Below are 21,155 nucleotides of genomic sequence, written 5' to 3'. Positions count from 1 at the left end.
AAGATGCACATTTCCCCGGTGGCTTGAATGAATCCAGAACAATTCAGTGTGAGAAGATGTTAGACACAATTTAATCTGCTGTGATGAGGGTTTAGGGTCTGCTGGGAAAATGTGCCTGCTTTTAAATCATCCCTGCAGCTAAAGTCGGGGACGATTCCTGAAAACAACAAAGTCATGAACGCTCTGAAATACAGTTTACACCTCCTGCACTGATCTGCATGTAAAAATGTGCAGGAATTACTGTCAGAGATAACTGAATAAGAGCCCAGATTTAGAGCACATTTGTGCATTAGTATGATGTTGGGCCTTGAGTTTGTATTGTTTTTTGTTCCAGACACACAAAGTGAAAACAGCCTGTCAGAGTTAACTGCAGTCTGTAGGCGGAGGATCTCTCTGACTCATCAGCTGACTATCACCTCTGCGCTCAGGTGGGCAATCACTGCAGGGAGTCTGCATCACACAGCACATTATTATTAGACAAACACGCACCTAAACAGAGAGAGGAGCACACATACATAGATAAATTTCAGCTCTCATCAGACTGCAGCCTCAGGGGCCCGGCAAACAGAGTATGAGCCACGCAAATCCCTTCATAATGTGTCTTTAATGATGGTTTCTGCTGCTCCGAGGAGCTCCGCAGTGTCTGTGTGTGTGTGTGTGTGGGCTGAAGACCAGCTGAGAGCTGAGCTAACACAGAAAAAGAGCAGAGGCATCATTCAGCTGTATTTTCAGACAGATAAATAAAAGTCTGTGTTTGCTCTCATGAATGAACGGCTCTCAGGTGAGGATTTGATGAATGAGGCAGAGATGTTGCCTTTTTAGATGTGATTTAAGACGTCTTTTTACCTGACCAATCACAGCTCCTGTGAGGGATTAACTTCATCCTTCCATCTGTTTGTTGACTCCTCCATACATACATACATCCATCCAGAATCTAGCCATTCATCCATCCATTTGTTGACCCATTACATCCATCCATCCATGCATGCATGCATCCATCCATGCATGCATGCATTCATCCATCCATCCATCCATCCATCCATCCATCCATCCATCCATCCATCCTTCCTTTTGTTGATCCATCCATCCATCCATCCATCCATCCAGCCATCCATCCATCATCCATCAATCCTTTTGTTGATCCATCCATCCATCCATCCATCCATCCATCCATCCATCCATCCATTCTTTTGTTGATCCATCCATCCATCCATCCATCTATCCATCCATCCATCCATCCATCCTTTTGTTGATCCATCCATCCATCCATCCATCCATCCATCCATCCATTCTTTTGTTGATCCATCCATCCATCCATCCATCCATCCATCCTTTTGTTGATCCATCTATCCATCCATCCATCCATCCATTCTTTTGTTGATCCATCCATCCATCCATCCATCCATTCTTTTGTTGATCCATCCATCCGTCCATCCACCCACCCATTCATTCATCCATCCATCCACCCACCCACGTATTTATCCATCCATCCATCCATCCATCCATCCATCCATCCATCCATCCATCCTTTTATAGATCCATCCATCCATCTACTCTGCCCATCCTGCCTGCCTGCCCAAAAGTTAGCCAAATTATTTGTTTCAATGGTTTAGCATTTTTTCGAGCTTATTACTTCCCGAGTAAGGAGTCTGAATACTTATGTCAATATGATGCTTCAGTTATTTCTTTTCAATAAATTTGCAAAAATGATGGGGTGCTGAGTATAAATCAATGAGAGAAAAATGAATTTAAGTAACTGTGGTATAAATCTGCAACATAACAAAACTGAAAAAAAAATTAAGGGGGTCTAATTACTTTCTGAATGCACTGTATATGAGTTTTTTTAAATGATGATTTAGGCTCTATTGTTTAAATCCCATGTCTCATAATGAACCCCTCCTGATGTGTAAGCAGCAGGCTACAAGGTCATACTTCATCACAGGCATAACAGATATATACAGGGTTATAACACATGGCTGAATACTTTGTGAAAGAAGTATTTTTCTTAGACTGAGGTAGAAAAATAAATAAATAAAAAATAAGCATTAATAAATTTACAAAACACAAGACCTTGATGTTAATGCAACCCATCAATATAAAGTGATGTCTTACATAAAAATGAGGACATTTCAAGGTTAATAACCTGTTTATTAGAAATCATGTTCATGAAACAGCTACAAACACAGTTATTCACATTTGACCTTGAACAACATCTACAAAAGTAACACTTTTTTTACATACATAATTTAAAAGGCGGTCAACAGTGGAATAAATTACATTAATGAGATTAATGGTATGGTACAAAATGTTACAAATTACACTGTGACCATAAAGTGACATGTTTGTTGTGCATTAGACTTTTTTGGCATCTATACAAAACATTACATTTCTCTATTAACAAAGCAAAAAATTTCCCAACAAAACAAATGGATCAAACACTGAAGTACCAAAAAAACTGCAGTTCCTTGAGTGTCCACTTGAGGCTGTTGCCAAAAGTGAGTCAATCCCATAAAGCGCCCCTGTTAAAATGTTCAACTTTACATCTGAAATAAACATGTTTACAGACTGGTAGAAATGTAGTTTTTGTCACTTTTTAAGGGGTTAAAAATGTTGGAACTTTTCTTTTATGAATCATATAAAGTCTTAAAATAGGTGGCAGGTGGTAGCTAGTTATTTGTCTCAGATTATCTTTTGGCCATGTTTGCAGTTTGGGAAACTTTTGGAGATTTTTTTTCATATCAATAAGAAATAAAGAATCTATCCCTGTGTGTATGTGTGTGTGTTTTTTTTTTTTTTTTTTTTTTTTTTTTGACTATCACGATGACCAAATTTGATAATTTAAGTTTTCTTCTTACACATACTTATAAATAATAAATAAATTTATTCCTAAAAGTAGAAGTGTATTATTATATATTTATGTATGTATATTTAACCCTAAAATGAAGCTGTATAATGTGTTTGGTGGTCTGTTTACTTGTGTGTTTGCCTAAATCAGACTCAAACTGCTCCACAGCTCCATTGCTTTGGCCTTGAATTCCAGCAGCATCAGTTGGTACGAGAAAGGAAAACAGAAAACAGGACAGAGGTATCAACATGGCAACTTCTAGAGCAGTATTACTCAACCCCGCTCAACCAAAGAGCCAAACTGTGGAAAAATGCCTTCGCAGGAGCCACATTGTATGTGGTGAAAAGTGGCAAAAATGGGTTAAAGTGACATTTAAAATAAGTTAAATGTGGCAAAAAATGATTAATAGCAGCAACAAAAGGGGGCAAAAAGGAGCAAAGTAAGCATAAAATAGCAACAACTGGGTAAAAAATGAAAAAAAGGGGAGAAAAAGAGGCAAAAGAGGGCAGCAAATGGCAAAAAAAGGTAGGAAAGAATGGCAAAATGGGTAAAATTTTGGCATTTAGGTAGCTTCAATGGGCAGAAAGCTAAAAGCAGTGAAAATTGATTAAAAGTGGCAAAAAAATGGGAAAGAATTGGCAAAAAATTGCAAATAAGGGCATTGGAAATATACAGACAAAAAATAAAGTTTGGCAATTAAAGCCAACTGAACAAACAGATTAAGGTGACTTGGAATGGATAATTTATGAGGTCAAAGTTTCCCTTTTCTCAGGTTTTCTGTGGGAATAATGTTTAAAATTGAGACATAAAAGAGCCACAAACATCCCAAAAGAACCACGCATTATCACTGTTCTAGAGTGAGAACCAAGCATCTTTGAACACAGAATATGACAGGTCTACTGAAAGAGTTCAACATTTTTAGGTCATGGAAGAGGCCACCGTGTCCTCTCATGGGCTGGTGTTGAAAAGTAGCATCTTGCTATAAACACTTAAAGCTCCAGAAGAAGAAAAATAAGACAATTAGAGGGAAAGACCCGTTGGTGGTCGTACAAATAAATGACCCCTAATGGGAGAGATGATTAGAAATAACCCAGTTGTCCAAAATAAGAAGCAGTGAACTTACAGCTCAGCTTATTTGGAGTTGTCTATGAAACTGGCTGCGCTTTTGCAAAGTTTCATTCTGGTGACACAAGATTTCTCTGTAACTCTTCATCTTAGAGGGCCCTAATTAATTTATCATTTTAAAGTATTAAGTTTAATTATCCAGTATTTCAAGTTAATAATCAATAATCAAGTAATTCTTCATATTATTGGGGCAATTTGCTGGTAATTAGTTGGTATTTTATCCTTACCCCCTACCATTAATCCTAACCCTAATTTTAATCAATTTTTAATGGGGCTTTAACCAACCGTCCCAGATCTTAAGGAGAAGTTTTTAGTATTTTTTCGGTTGTCACAGTCCCCGAGAGCCCATGCCTCTTGCTTTACCCTAACCTAACCCTAGTAATATTGTGTCAGTTCTCTGGTAATTAGGTGGCATTTTACAAAGCAATTTCTCAGAAGTAAGATTATTTTCTAAATATCCTGGATAATGTCTTTATTTGGCCCACTCACTTAATTTAAGTCCTTACTAAATAATTTTGAAGTAATTTTTTTAGGCCCTAACCCAAAGGTCAGGACCTAAGGTTAGGGGGTCAAATACCACCTGTATTACCAGAGAACTGCCACAATATTCCAAGGAATTACTGGATAATTCATACATTATTACTAGGTAAATGCGTCCTTAATTTTACCTTATTTCTGAGTTACTATTGGTTGAATGTAAACTTATTACAAAGGAAATCCCCACCATTTTCTTGAGAAATAGCATAATTTATTAATTCTAAGTATTTTTTTGTAGAATCACAGCAATTCTCTGGTGATTAGGTAGTATTTTACTCTAACCCTAACCCCATAACCCTTACCCCCAATCCTAACCCTAACCCCTAACCTCAATCCCCTAACCCCAACCCTAAAATTAATTGAAAAATATTCAGGATGGACTCACTTCAATAAAGGGGGCCAAAATAAAGAAATGTGTGAATTATCAAACAACATACTTCTAAAAGTATCATCTTATTTCTAAGAGTCCTTGGTGAAATTCCACCTAAACACCGGAGAACTGACACAGTATTAGGAGGGTTAGGTTAGGGTAAAAGCATAGCGCTCGATAACCCTAACCATCTGATCCTAGCCCCTAGCGCTAACCCTAGGGTTAAGGTAAGGGGATTAGGGTTAGAGGATTAGAGTTAGGGGGTTAGGGTTAGGGGATTAGGGTAGAGTACCACCTAATCACTAGTGAACTGACAAAATATTACGAGGAATTACGTGATGAAAAAAACATTACTACTAGGTAAATACTTTCTTATATTACCGAGTTATTGGTAAAATGCCAATTTATGACAAGGTAATTACCACCTACTTGAGCATTTACTAGATATTTACCACTTATTACCAGAAAATTACCAATTAGGGCCCAGTAGAGTGAAGTGCTACTGGTTTCTTCTCTACTGTAGATATAACCATATGACCAAAACATCACCTAAGCAAAGTTCTGTTCTGAAATTCTCAGATTTTATTGATTTAAAGTGTCCTGAGTGCTTTGTAGTTCATTGCCTATCACAAACTTTCAGTTTAAATTAGGGCTGTCATCATTAATGCATTAATCCAGATGTGAATAAGTCGATAATTAGTGCATTGTTTTAAGTTGCACTTATCATATGCTTCATCTTCCCTATTGGAACACTCTGGTTAAGCCCCTGCAGCATCTCCTTGCAGCCACAGTGCTGAAAAATAAGTCCACCACTGCCCTTTAATGGGTCACTTCAATCAGTGGACACGTCAAAAGCCATCTGCACCTTCTTATATACCTTCTTAGTGTTCCTTCATTTCCTTTTCCATCTATAACTTTCTTTTTCCTTGGTTAAGTTCTTGTCATAATCTTAAACCTATTGGAAGTTCCCTGTATTTTTTTTTTAAATAAAAACAGGTCTGTGTATAAACAGGAAATGACCATTAGTTTGGTACAAACATCAAAAATGAAATAAAAACAACTTTTAACGAAAATAGTGAAATTTCAAAATCTGACAAATGCATTAATCACGTTTTACTACAGAAATACCTTTTAAAAATTATCATTTGACATCCATAATAGTTCTGTGCTTGTCAGTTGATGTTAACATGAATTACCTGAAGACATAAAATTCCACATGTCGCAGCAAAACATACTATTCAATGGTAGCTCCTAAACTCTTTTTGCCCTCCAGACCTCTGAGCCAGTCACATGTTTGAAAGCAATAAAAGAAGTGCATTTGATACAGTAATTTTGGTCTTAACAGCTTTCATTTTAACCAGTTTCTAATGTCTTTTTCAACATTGGCAGTAGACATTTTAATAAGCAAACAGGGAATGTTCATGTCGGTTCAAAACAGCTCAGTTCAGTTCAAGCTAAATGGTTTTCATTATGGAATAAAAAGGCTACAAGTACAAGGATCAACCAGAAACACATAGTAAACTTCATAAAGGCACAACTTTGTACATTCAGCCATGCATATGTACAAAATATGAACATTAAACATTCTGTGTGAGGATAAGTCTTTCTTTAAATACAAGTCCGTTGATGAAAATATGATGCTAAGGCCTTTTTGTTTCAGTAAAATCTTTATGTAATATAATCTGATAAAGCTTCTTTACAAACAGCTGATTTTTGTGTGTTTTGAAAGCAGGAGTCTATTTCACAGTCTGTGTCTGAAACTGAACTTAGCATAAAAAGTAAGGAAATTTGTGTTTGGTAATAAAATCGTATACAGTTGGAAAGCCTTTTTATTTCCATTTTAAATGGTGCCAAATTTGTAAAGAACACGTATTTGTGGGATGAGCAGCAGAGCTGAGTATGTGAATTGCACCCATAAAAAACTCACACACTGCTGTGGATGGGCATCCCATTCCTCAACCAGCATTTGTCGCAAGTCAGCTAATGTGGTTGTCGTGGTTATGCCACATGTTCAATGGGCCATTCCACTCTCAAGAAATTCTGTGGAATGGGATGCCATCCAACAGCAGTGTGTGACCAGGCTGGTGGCCAGCATGAAGAGGAGATGCCAGGCTGTTGTGGCTGTGTAAGGTTCTTCCACATGCTGCTGAGGCTCCTGTTTATTAAATGAATAAATTGTTAACTGGCAAATCTGTCTTGTTTCTGTAGACTTCAGTTATCCAATCTGCCAAACAAGAGTCAATGGTAGAATAAGCTGTCTGGCAATGGAAGAGATTTTGGCAAATTTTTCATGGGTGCAACCCACTTACTTAGCTCTGCTGCTCATCCCTCAAATGCATGTTCCTAGCAAATGTAGCAGCATTTATGAGGGACATAAACAAGCTTTCCAAGAAGCATTTTTACAAAAAAAGAAATAATATCCAAACACAAATTTCCTTACTTCTTGTGCTAAGTTTATAAGTAGCTGATCTCCAGTGAGTTGCTCTGGTCCTGGGTTTCCTCTGGTAGAGTTTTAATGCTCCCATTCTTCGTCCCATTGAGCAGGAGAGGAACGGTCAATGAGGACCCATTGACTTGATCAGCCCCTTTCAAGACTCCACCCATGTCCTTCTCTTCCGGGGTTGATGGTTCGGTCATTCCTTGTGTTTCTTCTTTCTCTGAGAATGGAGGCTGCGAATTCTGCGGCTGAAAGCTGCTGTTTCCGTTTTGGGCGATTCGATAGATCTCTGTCATTTCTGAGACGTCCTCCTCATCGTCTTCGTCCCTGATGGCCCGTCTCAGGCTCTCCCTTGGCATGAGCGCCGTCCGTCCCTCCTCCTGCTGCTGCTGCCGCTCCATGGGTTCGTGGTTCTCCACCTTCCTCGTGGAGCGGCAGAGCGCTTTCCGGAAACCCCTCTTAAAGTTGTCTGACAGGAAGCAGTAGACGATAGGGTTAGCGCAGCTGTTTGCGTAGCTGAGTACGACGACGAAGTAATAAAGCCCCTGGTACTCTGAAGGCAGGGACACCAGGAGGTTGAGGATGTTGAGGGCGTAGAATGGCAACCAGCAGAACACAAACACCGCTACGACGATAACGACCATGCGTGTGACTTTTCGCTCAGACTTCCTTCGTTTAGTGGAGGTGGCGTGGACTTTCTTCCCAGAGCTGCGGATCTTGAAAACAATGAGTAGGTAGCAGAGGCAGATGATGAGAAGGGGGCAGAAGAAGCCTACAGTGGAGGTGTAGATGATGAAAGCCGCTCGCCAGATGTTTGCCGGCTGAGGCCAGGCAATGTTACAAGTCCCTCCGGCCTTCTGGATGTTGGCAAAGATGACGACGGGCAGGACAACGAGAAATGACAGAGCCCACACTGTACTGTTCACCACTTTGGCTATTTGAGGGTGGCGCCACTTTGAGGAGCGAATCGGGTGGACGACAGCAAGGTAGCGGTCGATGCTCATCACGGTGAGGCAGAAGATGCTGGTGAACTGGTTGATGGAGTCGACAGTCATGACAAGGCGACACATGAAGGAGCCAAACGGCCACGACTGCAGTGTGTTCTGCACTGCCAAGAAGGGTAAACCGAGCATGAAGAGCTCATCAGCAATGGCTAAGTTCAATATGTAAATGTTTGTCACCGACTCGATCTTGGAGTAATGCAGAACGATGTGAATCACCAAAGTGTTTCCCCCCAGGCCGATGATGCACACGATGATGTAGATGAGTGGGATGAGGACCCCTGCCACGCTGGGCCCTGAGGGGATCTCAAGGTCGGTGGCGTTGGTGGAGTTGAACAGCGTCTCGTTCAGATCGCTGTCGTTGAACATGAACAAAAACAGAGGGGGTCCCGGCGAGGGGCCGGCCAGGCTGCCGTTCACCCACGTCCCATCCGTCATCTCCAGCCCCGGAGGCGAGGAGACCCCCGCTGACGTGCTCTTCCTGACGCTTTGTCCTTCTGCTGCCTCAGCTCCTGCCCATCTGTTCTGTTAGAGAGGAAGAAATCAATCAGTCAACAGGCTGAATATTCGTTATTATCTGTTTTTCATCCTTGAAAAGACTGAAAAGGACTGAGATGCCAACACACCTTTGTTACCCAAGGACAACATGACAGTCTGAGATTCTCATGTTTAGCGCTGCTGGCATCAAAGAATTCTCTTTCCTTTTAGAAATCCTCCTTCTTTCACAATTTCGATTACCATTGACAGGCATGTTGTTGAATTGTTGTAACAGAATTGAGGTGAATTTGTCTCTCAGTCATTTGCTACAAAGTTTTCTTATGTATGGTTTGATACCAGGGGCCAAAAGATTTACTTCTTAAAATTTTACGCAGTAAGGTCCATGTGTATTTGGACAGCAACCCACTAGTTCAAGTACTCTGAATAAAATGGCCACAATTCCTAAATGTTGAATGCCATATGTTTGTGAAACCCCTTCAATTAGAGCTTAAAGTCCACTTTTCAGGCACATCTTCATTGTTTTGATTCTAAATCAACTGTAGTTGAAAATAACCAAAAAAAAAAAAACAAAAAAAAAAAAAAAAACATGCTACCATCTAAATACCAGAAGACCCAAGTGTAAGAACGACCTTGGTTAAAGAAAAACTGTTCAATACTTTTTGATGCTATGTTTTAAAACAATGGTGTTTTAATAACCATTACAAAATTATACCAAAACTAAAAACTGTAAGATCTTCACAACTGCGGCATAAAAAAGCAAAGGCATCATTTAAATTGAACTAAATAATTTCCAATGTATTTGAACAGTGCGCAAGCATTTTGGTTGGAAAATAGATTTAACTATTTTAACTATTTTAGAATAAACTAATATCCATAATTTTTACAAGCATGGGCTCGGAATCCAAGTCTGACTCTTTTAAACTGTAATAAAGCCTCCCGCCACTAGAGGCTGCTTCCGTTAATTTCTGACTTCCTGTCAGAGCTCACCCCTGGAACTTTACTGGATACAAATATGAGAGGCTTAGCAGTTAGCATGTAGTAGGAACAGTGCAGTATGACTGTATTTTTTTGAAGTACAAAATGGAAATAAAGTGGTATGTAGGCTGTCAAGGGTTGAACTCACGTATAAATACTCAACAGAAGTGAAAAGAGGCCACATAAGCATGATATTAATCTGCGAAAAAGAAAAAACCTAGCAAGGCTAGCTGCTAATGCTATCCATGTTCTACAGAGCACATATTTTCTCCTCTTTAGACCAGGCGGTTTAACACAATATAAATACACAGAGGAGTAGACGCCTGGGAACATCTTTAATTCAGACACTATAGGACAAAAGTATTTGGCCGTCGTGTTTCCATGGCCAAGCAGCTGCATGCCAACCTCAACTCGCAAAGTCCAAGCCAAGCATCAAATGGAGTGGTGTAAAGCCCAACGACACTGGACTGTGACGAATCACACTTGTCTGTTTGGCGGTCAGATGGCAGAGTCAGGGTTTGGAGGATCCTGGGAGAATGTTACCTGCCTGACTGCATTGAGCCAACTGTAAAGTTTGGTGGAGGAGGCACAAGGGTATGGAACTGTTTCTCAGGGTTTGGGCTTGGCCCCTTATCTCCAGTAAAGGCCAATCTTACTGCTTCAGCATAGCAAGACATTTTGGAAAATGCTATGCTTCCAACTGTGTGGCAATAGTTTGGGGAAGGCCTTTTTCTATTCCAACATGACTGTGTACAAGTGCACAAAGAAAGACTATAAAGACATGGTTTGATGAGTTTGGTTTAGACAAACTTGACTGGCCTGCAAAGACCCCCGGCCTTAACCTCATAGAGCACCTTTAGAATAAACTGGAACAGAGACTGGGGGCCAGTCCTCCTATTCCAACATCAGTGCCTGACCTCATAAATGCTTACAGAATGAATAGGCACAAATCCACAATAAAATGCCAAAAAAATCTTGTGAAAAGCCTTCCAAATAGAGTGGAGGCTCTTATAGCTAACTCCATACATGTATTCGAATACAGTGTCATTACAGTCCATGTGACAATCGCCTGGAAACATCACTAATTTCAAACGCGAGAGTTTCATATTGTGTAAGTTTAGGCTCTCAGCCCCAAAAGTCCTACAGTGTTGTAAAATCTAATCCTGGTGGATATAAGAATGCGAAGCATACGGCCAGAGGGAGCAGACAAAGACAGGACTGAGAGGACGACTAAAAAAAGACAAAAAGACAAACAGGAAATGGGTAAAGTGATTAAATTTGCTGATTTGAGGTGTACTTGAGGTGAGTTTGACAGGGAAACACCCGAAGCTTTGTCACTTTTAATGTTTGCAGACATATTGATTTGTCTGCAGCAGCTTTATAAATTAAACAGATTGCTGCCTCCTACATAATCGATGGTGACAAATGACATTTCATTAGCAGCCCAGCAGCACACGGTGAACATGAGGTGAGACACTGAGAGGAGGTGAGACTGTGTGTCAGCAGATTACTCACACAGTACTGAAGCTAGATAACAGCTGGTATGTTTACCCAAATTTCTTGGCACCACTAACATTCAGAGCCTTTATTAATTAAGCACCACTAGCTAATATAAGACATGCTAACAATGTACCACACGGTAAAAACAGGTTTGTACTGTCATATCCAAAAAGCTGCTTCCATTATGCAAAGTTTTATGGTCCAAAGATGACAAATTCATCATTGTCAAACTGTAGTGTAGGCTAGTTTTGAGAGTGCTTGGCAAATATTGGCACAGAAATACATAAAACTTATCTTAACATGTGAAACATGATGGCTGCTTACTATAAGTGAAAGTTAGCATTGTTAAAATTTAGCCCAAAGCTAATTTTTTTTAAGCTAGCACATTGGTCGACTTTCTTTTACTAACTTAAGGAGAAACCTAAGAAGTATAGAAGCTTCTGCTGATTAACTATGGCATATACAGAGCTTATAACCAGTATTCACACCACCCTGGATGTTTTACCCTTTTATTGATTTCATAAATCAATCATGGTCCAGTCAGTGTGTGCTAGTACTCTCACAATTAGTGAAATGGGGATCACCTGAGTGCAGTCAATGTGTCTCAAGTGGAGGTGGAGTGCAAAGACAAGTGTGTCTGGAAGGTCCAGTCACTGGCTGATCAGTATTCCTGGCTACCATTACACCTGGAAGACAAAAAGAACACTCTAAACAACTCAGAGAAAAGGTTATTGAAAAGTATAAGTCAGGGGATGGATACAAAAAAGATTTTCAAGGCACTGAACATCCCCTGGCGTTCAGGAAAATCCATCATTAAGTAACGGGGGGAAGACGGCACAATCTGCCTAAAATTAGTCCATCATCAAAAACTGTGACAGTGCAAGAAAGAGACTATAAGAGAAGCCACCAAGACACCTGTGACTACTCCAAAGGAGTAGCAAGATTCAGCAGCTAAAATGCTACATTCATTTTACCTTCACAAGTCTTCCAAGGCTGGCTGCTGAGAAGCATCCCCTCGGCATGATGCTGCCACCACTGTGCTACACGGAGGGGATATTGTGTTGGTGATGTGCAGTGTTTGGTGTGGGCCAAAAAGTCAAATTTGGTCTCATCAGACCAGAGAACTTTCTCCTACTTGAAAATGGAGTCTCCCACATGCCTTTGGTGAACTCTAGTCAGAGTTTTCTTCAACAGTGTCATTCTCTTTGCCACTCTACCATAAAGCTTTGACCTGTGAAGAACCTGGACAACAGTTTTTGTATGCAGAGTCTCTCCCATCTCAGCCGCTGAAGCTTGTAAGTCCTCCAGAGTAGTCATAGGTGTCTTGGTGGGCTCTCTCTCTAGTCTCTTTCTTGCACGGTCTCTCAGTTTGTGAGGACGGCCTGATCTAGGCAGATTTACACGTGCCATATTCCTTCCAATTCTTGATGATTGATTTAACTGAACTCTGGGGGATGTTCAGTGCCTTGGAATTTTTATTTGTATCCATCCCCTGACTTATACTTTCAATAACTTTTCCCTGAGTTGCTTGGAGTGCTTTTGTCTTCATGGTGTAATGGCAGCCAGGAATACTGATCAGCCAGTGACTGGACCTTCCAGACAGAGGTGTCTTTATACTACAATCACCTGAGACACACTCACTGCACCCAGGTGATCCCTATTTCACTAATTGTGAGACTACTAACTCCAATTGGCTGGACCTCTGTTGAATTAAGTCAGTCACTTTAAATGGGGTGAATATATTTACGAAATCACTTATTTTACCTTAGATATTTCTTTTTAATTTACATTGCAGAAATCTGTTTTCATTTGGGATGAAGGAAGGGTTTTTTTTTCTATTTTTTTAAAGCCAAATTATGCTGACCATGAATGATTTATCAGTTGATAAAAGGTTAAAACATCCAAGGGGGTGAAAACGTTTGAAGGTAATGTATATCTGAAGTATGTAGTTAGATGGTTCCATATAGACAGACTTCAAGGGGCCATTTCACTCCTCATTAACTGTCTGATACAGGATTCAATTTCACACCATAATAGAAGCATCATGACCACTGTTTCAAATCATATCAGGATTACTGTTTTTGTCTCCTTCAATAAAACTGGATTTTTTTGATGATGCTTTTAGAAAATCATCGGAGAGGAAAGCACAGATGTGCCCCGAGCTCACTGATAGAGTTCATCAAACAAACCCTCTGAAAGCTTATTGTTCCCACGGCGATGACAGAGTCTGTAAATACACATCCAGTCTCTCTCTACGTAACTGGAGTTCAATTTAGAGACACAAACAAAGAAAAACGACCTGAAGCTGCAAAACAAGACAAATCTACAACTGCTCTGTTTCTTTTATGAGACCAGAGTGGGTTTCTCCGATTCCAGCACGCCGACTGTCACATTTATCTTTTTCCAATATCTACAATTCCTCATGATTACAGAGGTTTCACATTACATTTGGCAAGTCGTATCACCATGGAAACCGGGGGAAGAAAGGAAAAAGAGATCAGCGTCGTAAATCAAACGGAACCAAATAAACTGCAGGAAAAACAAGAACAGATTTCTCGCCAGCCTTCTCCTCTGCTCAGAAAATGATTCAGAGGGAGGGGAAAAAAACACTCTCAGGTCCTCGAAGATACAATAAAATCACTTCAGCAGCACCTCAGGTCAAGGTGGTGAGTCTCAAGCTTTTCTGCAGCTTTTGAAGGGGCATAAAAACCAGAGTCAGGGCCATATATGAGCATCACGGTACACTGAGATAATGACTTTCTGGTGTTAAATATACGGAGGAAATATCAGCACCATGTAAAGGAATGAGATTTTTACAATACACATAGGCTTAGTTAGTTTTATGGTGCAAAAATAAAGTGAAGCCCTCTCTCGGATCAGACAAGTAGCCAATCAAAGGGTCATCCAATCAGAATCTACCAATCAGAATCTTAAGGCTCGGTTATGTTTTCCGCGCAGACGGCCGCACAGACAAAAACTGATGCGGAATCATGATCTGTAAACGTCTGGGGCATTTACACCTAGCGGCTTTTGTGCCTTTATTTGATAGAGGAAGACAGTGGATAGAGTCGGAAACAGGGACAAGAGCGGGGAGAGACAAGCGGTAAAGGGCCTCAGGCCAGATTCGAACCCGGGCTGTCCACAAACGTGGGGTGCACCTTAAACCACAAGGCCATATGCACCCCATTTAATGCCATTTCGACGTCTGCCGCGTCCGCGTCTGTAAAAATTTCGTGGATGTGCACCCAGACGAAAATTGCCCACATGGGAAAACAGGCTTTAAAACAGGCTTTAAGGTGTCCACCCAACGCTGGCCCCCCTGAGTGTTAGTGCAGTTTGAAAAAGGCAATATGTGTGCAGCTAACGTTACATTTTGTGTGTCTCAGGTGCAGGTCTCAGCGGGACCTGAAATACCAGCAAATGGAGCAGAGTGTCTCAAAGGTCAGAGTCTCCGACAGGAAGTGGACTTTAAAGGTGTCAGGGAGGAGACACGTCATCAGGATGTGAGGGCCAGATCAGATGTGTGATCACTACAGTAACCGTTAAAAATCCAATGAATGTGCCCACCACCAATAATCATGATACCATGAATAATAAACAAAGCAGTACATGATCTATAAATATTTAAAATGCTTGTCTTATATTTATAGCTCCGAAGCAGAGACTTAAGATTGTATTCATATGCATGTAAAAATTTTCTATATATCTGTGAAGAAGTTCAGCCTAAATATTTAACTTTGCAGGAAGATCTTATAATTCATATAAAAAATAACCACAAATTTCTATGCATGCAGCTGTTCTGCATGTTCTTCCTACTGGTTTTTGCAGCAGGGATAAATATATTTAAAAATGTAGAACTACAGTATTCTAATAGAATAACTTCAGAACAACCACACAGCACAGATCCTGGTGTTTTTGTTAGGTAATAGTGATATATATTTTTAATTACCTTGGTGTACATGTTAAAGTCAGTATTAATTAGTTCACGGTGAGGTTTTACTTTACTGATGTGGGATTCTCCTCTGGGTTCACTGAGTCAGACTTAATAAACTCAGAGCGTCACACGCAGCCTGCAGGAGATTACGGTGACCTTAGACTGAAGCTTTCTGACCTTTTCCTGTCTCACTGATCCTCCGGATGAGGATGACAACCTGACAGGCTGAACGGGGGGGAAAACATCACGGCAAAAGAGATCATGAACCCCGATCTCTGACTTCTCCTCTTGCTGCAGTCTCGTCTGAACAAGGTATATTTATGTTTCACCTTTAACACGGCAGCAGTCCGCTGCAGCACGCAGGGCTAAGATTTAGCATGCAAAAGTGAAATTAGATTAAACTAAACTACGCAACTTTATTTCATGTTTCTACTAGAGGAGGTAGATTTTCATATAGAGGAAGTCTTTAAACACTTTTCAAGCAAATGAAATCCTAGCAGCTGTCTCCTGAATATTTTACAACTACACTTCACTGCATGAATATTTTAATATGATACAAAACAAACAGCCTGTAAGTGATAAGGAATCACACGGAAACATGCTTTCTTTTCCACTTAGGCGCTGTAAAAACCTAAGAAAATAAGCAAATTTGACTTTTTTCTTTAGACAACAACACCTCATGTGTCTTAAAGCAAGAGTTTTTAGCCTCCAAATAATGTAAAAACATCAATTCCAAAGAAGTTGGGACGCTAGAATGTGAATTAAAAGAGAATATGGTGATTTGTACATTAAAGCCTTTTCAACTCAATTATTTGCTGCACAAAGAGAAAGTATTTATTGTTCAAACTGATTTAATTTAATGTTTTTTTGTAATATTTTCATGTTTTGCATTTGATGCATGCAACATGTTCCAAAAAAGCTGGGACAGGAGATTGTTTACCACTGTATTACATCTTCCATCAACACTCTGTAAGCATTTGGGGACTGAAGACATTAATTGTTGAAGTATTCAAAGTGGAATACTTTCCTATTCTTGCTTGATGTATTTCTGAAGTTGCTCAACAGTGCAGGATTTCTGTTATTTTATTTTTTTGCTTCATAATGCACCATGCAACAGGTCTGAACTGCATGCAGGCCAGACTAGGAGGGCGTGCTGTTATAACTAGTACTGTTAGTGAAACAGGGATCAGCTAAGTGTAGTCAATGTGTCTCAAGTGATTGTAGTATAAAGACACCTCTGTCTGGAAGGTCCAGTCACTGGTTCATCAGTATTCCTGGCAACCATTACACCATGAAAACAAAAGCACACTCCAAGCAACTCAGGAAAAAGGTTATTGAAAAGTGTAAGTCAGGGGATGAATACAAATAAAAAATCCAAGGCACTAAACATCCCCCAGAGTTCAGTTATCAAGAAATGGAAGGTGCATGTGCCTAAATCAGGTCCCCATGAACTGAGTGAACATGTAAGAAGGAGATTAGAGAGAGAGGCCACAAAGACCAGAGTTCACACACCATCCCCACTGTGAAGCACAGTGGTGGCAGCATAATGCTGTGGGGATGCTTCTTAGCAGCCAGCCCTGGAAGGCTTGTAAAGGTAGAAGGTAAGATGATTGTGGCAAATTTAGGCAAATCCTGGAGGACAATCTTATTCAGTCTGCAAGAGAACTATGGCTTGGGAGAAAATTTATTTTCAAGTAAGACAACGACTGGAAGCATACAGTGACGGCTACACAGAAATGGTTTAAAGACAACAAGGTGACTGGCTGAGTCAATGCCTAGACCTCAATCTGATAGAGAATTTGTGGCTGGACTTGAAAAGGACTGCTCACACCCAATCCCAATGAAACTCAGTGCTGTGATTTCTGCAAAAGGAACATCTTCTAATTTCTGCAGGTTTTTTTTAAGATGACATTACTTTAAAGAAATCTGTTTTCACTTTGATATTAAAGAGGTTTGTGGTATTTTTTGTCAAAAAAGCCAAATCATATTGACCTTTACTGATTTGTAAAATCAACTAAAGTGTAAAAAAATACAAAGGGTTTAATACTTTCTACAGGCACTGCATCACACTTCAAGTTCCCTAATGACTAGACAAAGATTACATTTTTCAGGGCTAAAACTTGCCAAAAAATTAATAGATTATGTTGAATTAATTCAGACTTCAACTACAGTGTATGGAAATAACTCAAATGTGGCATCAATAAGCAGCTTTCTCTAAAAATGAGCACTAAAAGACTAAACCAGCTGTCAAAATGAGCACTGGCAGTCCACCACTCTATCTGGAGCAGCTTTCTGCTAACTAGAAATAATAACCCAGCCAACACAACGGCCTAAATCCCTAAATTCAACACAAACAACTGCACACAGGAGCAGCTGCTTCTGTTTTCTTCTTTTAAATTCCTCCATGATGGGAAATAATCTCAAAAGAAAGCAGGCTGTTGTCTGTAAATACTGCTGACCCATACGGACACACAGTCCTAGTAAAACCCAACAGATTGTGATTAAACTGTCCAAAGATTCAGAAGGATATCAGACTTTTAAGATCTTTTTTAATCTGCTGAGTCAAGATATAAAGCTGAGTCATTAGCATATAATCCTTTGTCCTTAATCTGAAGCTTTGAGGGTTTTGGGCTGATATTTGATTGACTATTTCTTGGCTGAGAGCAGTCGCTATGCAACAGGTAAAGCAGCAGTCCCAGCATGGAAATAATGAAGCCAATTATGGCATTAAAGAGCTAACTGCAAAGTTAGATCAGATGAAATGTGTTAATTATGTAGCTCTAGAGGTGTTACTATTATGACTCTCATTGCTCTGAAACTTGAATGTTTTCCCACCTGCAATAAGTGAAAATCTGAGTCAGAGGCAGATTAATAAAACCCAAAAAAGAATAAGAAACTGAAGGATAAACATTAGAATTTTGCTGGCAGGGAAATATTAATCCTTACCCCTTCACTGAAAGTTGGAGAAGGAAAGATAGCAGCAGTAAATCAACCCGGTCTTTATAAAGAGTGTTATTATTCCTCTGTGCCAACCAGAGTCAGGGTGTCAACCTTGGTCCTGTACCACTCTGGCCTCCTGATGGCCACTCTCCAGACCTGCTCCAGACCTGCCCCAGACCCATGCACCGTCTTTCCAGGCATCCTCCAACATCAGCAGGTCAGTAGTAGACAAGGCCGCCCATAAGGAGGGATACAGGGGAGAGCTTTCTGGGGCCCAGCCAAACTGTATGTCAGACTTTGTAGCTTGGCCATAATGTGCACAAATGTTAGGATGCATAAAGTAGGAGAAACTGAGACAACTTCTTTTTGGAATAGAGTAGAATAATTGTGAAAATAGACAAAAATGGGTGAAAACAAGCAAAAATGGGGGGGGGTGGCGGCAAAAGGTAGCTAAATAGACAAAGAATTGCACAAGAATGTTGCAGAAATGGAGAAAAAAGTAGCAAAGGGGGTAAAAGGGGCAAAAAGGGTAGAAATTGAAAAAAAGGTGGCAAAAGGTGGTAAAAGAGCATAAAAGTGGCTAAAAAGTCACAAGATTGCAAAATGGGAAACTTGCAAAAAGAAATGGTGATAACAGCTAAAAGAAGCATAGATTGGTTAAAAGTGGCAAAAAAAACTGCAAAAAATGGTAAAAAGTGTCAGAAAAAAGTTGCATAAATGGGAAAAAATGGCTGAAAAGTGGCAAAAATGGGTAAAGGTGGCTAAAATTAGTGATGAAAATAGCCAAAAAGGAGCAAAAAACATTGCATGAATGGGCCAAGAGTGTTATAAATGGGTTCAATGTGACAGAAAAGTGGCAAAAATGGGGAGAGGTGGCCGAAACTTGTGGAACAATTGGCAAAAAAGTGGTAGAGCAATGCAAAAATGGGACAAAGTGGCAGAGAAGTGGCATAAATGAGCATAAGGAGACAAAGAGTGGTTAAAAAGCAACACATGTGGCCACAGATGCAAGACAGGCAGAAATGGGCCAAAAATGGTAAAAGGTGGCTAAAATCGACTTGAAGTTGTACACGGATTTTGCAGAAATGGGTAAAATGTAGCAGAAGGGGGAAAAGGAGGCAGAACTATTGCAAATATGGGCAGACAGCAAAAAAAAAGCGTCAAAAATGGGTGTAAAAGAGCATAAACATGGCTAAAAAGTTCCAAGAAAGCAAAAATGGGTGAAAAGTGGCGATAAGAAATGACATAAACTGGCTCAAAATGGCAGAAACATTGCAAAAATGGGGTTAGGAGGTAGAAATTTGTGGAAATATTAGCAAAAAAACAATGCAAAAATGAGCATAAAGTGTATAAAAATGGTTGAAAAGCAGAGAATGAGGCAAAAATGGGAAAAAATGGCAAAAGGAGGCTAAAATAGATAAAAAGTTGCATAAAAGTGGCATAAATGGGTTAAAAGTGGCGAAGGAGGGGGATAATAGATGGATTAAAGTGGTAAAAGAAGTTATAAAGTAGGACGAATGAATAATTCCCAAATCAGAACCCAATAAGAGCTTGACACACACATGAGGTAACTGTTAGCCAGGATGCTAGCACAAATGCTACTGATTCAGCACATATGCATTGACGTCACCATTAAATCACAACCATGGAGGGCCCGTTCACTGGGCTTTTCAGGGGCCCAGCCCATGCTGTGGGCAGGCCTGGCATAAGACATACAGTCTTGTAAACAAACCCAAAAACACACCGAAGACAAGTCGTCACAAAGGAGTTCAGTAGGCGCCTCTGCCCATCGGTCAACATCCAGGCCTCATAAGAGTATAGTAAGACCTGGAGGACCAAGAACCAGAAGACTGACTTTCATCCACATCCTCAGATACCAGGAACACCACACTGTCTTGCTTAGTAAACCCAGTGTGTGAGTCCAGTTCTCTGGTTGAACTCGGCCTGGCAGTCAGTAGATCGATGGATTACGCTCCCAAGGTCAGTGAACTGATCTACAACTTCCGCTCTCACCATTCACAGATACAGAACCAGTGGCAGCATCCAAGGCAAGAAAACTTATATTCAATTTATGACTTAATATGTGTGGTAATTGCTGTCTACAATGTACAAGGGTTCAGCCCTTGGGGAATAGATAATAGCTGATTTTGTTTAAAGTTTGTTAAAGATAAAGAAATAATAGCTCCTCGCTAAGAAAATATCATGATCTGTAAGACTGAAGCCCCTGAAGCAAACAAGTACTTCCCATCTAAAGCTCCATGAAGCGAGAAATAACACAGGTTTAACATTTAAAAAGGCACCGTTGGAGAAAAACACCTTAACCTTTGCCTAAAATGATGCTGAGCTGACTCACATCTGTCCACCTGTGGTGTCTGTGCACATTTCTCTGCATGCGTGTTTTCAGTGTCAGATTCACTCTGTGCACGGACAGACGATGGCTTCATTTCTTTAGGCCACGAGTTAATCCGGCCTGTTTCATCCTCATGAAAGGATCCCTGGATAATTATCTGGTTTTCATGTTTTTGGGGATGGAAAAGAGAGATTAAATGCAGCATAAAGTCACATCATTTTACATCATATTGAGTAATCTGTCATGGGGAAAAACAATGTTTTGTTGAAGAGAGGAAAAAGTGTCATCTGGGAATCAAACTCATGCAGAAAATGTGTTTTCTTCACGAACTGAACCGACACTAGTCCGTGTGAGAGGCACTCAGAGTGTGTAAAGCGTGTCACAGTGATAAATCCGTCTGCTTATCATAAGACTGAATCAGCCAATTATTACGATAAAACTTCATGTTCTTTAATAAAGACATACAACCTCCCTGCAGATACACTTCTATCATCTATCTAGTGTATTTACATCTTTAAGACCCCTTTTTTTGATGGAACATCTTAAAATAAACCCTAATTACTCATCCAAAGGTCCAATAAAACTTTTAAAAGCAGCCTGAAACAACCTGAAATTTTCTTAGTTATACAAATCAACAACAAAC

At 40.0% G+C, this 21,155-nt stretch overlaps 1 protein-coding gene across 1 annotated transcript; it reads right to left on the bottom strand.

Annotated features, from left to right (window-relative positions):
- Positions 1 to 7,331: 7,331 nt before the first annotated feature.
- Positions 7,332 to 18,363, bottom strand: sstr3 (somatostatin receptor 3). Its single transcript, XM_041817494.1, has 2 exons — positions 18,256 to 18,363; positions 7,332 to 8,840 (listed from the first exon to the last, which is right to left on the bottom strand). Exons 1-2 carry the CDS (start codon positions 18,361 to 18,363, stop codon positions 7,332 to 7,334), a joined length of 1,617 nt encoding a protein of 538 aa, XP_041673428.1.
- Positions 18,364 to 21,155: the final 2,792 nt, after the last annotated feature.

This window comes from Cheilinus undulatus, linkage group 21 (genome assembly GCF_018320785.1).
Source record: "Cheilinus undulatus linkage group 21, ASM1832078v1, whole genome shotgun sequence".
In the NCBI taxonomy this organism is placed as follows: domain Eukaryota; kingdom Metazoa; phylum Chordata; class Actinopteri; order Labriformes; family Labridae; genus Cheilinus; species Cheilinus undulatus.
This window is presented reverse-complemented; position numbering and strand designations above follow the sequence as displayed.

What these genes read in the sequence shown, in the direction of transcription:
- sstr3 (XM_041817494.1), bottom strand. Translation starts at nt 18,363, where the DNA reads ATGCCTGGAAAGACGGTGCATGGGTCTGGGGCAGGTCTGGAGCAGGTC. An exon ending in AGGTTGACACCCTGACTCTG is followed by an intron (nt 8,841 to 18,255) that starts GTTGGCACAGAG and finishes CCTCTCTAACAG; the next exon opens with AACAGATGGGCAGGAGCTGA.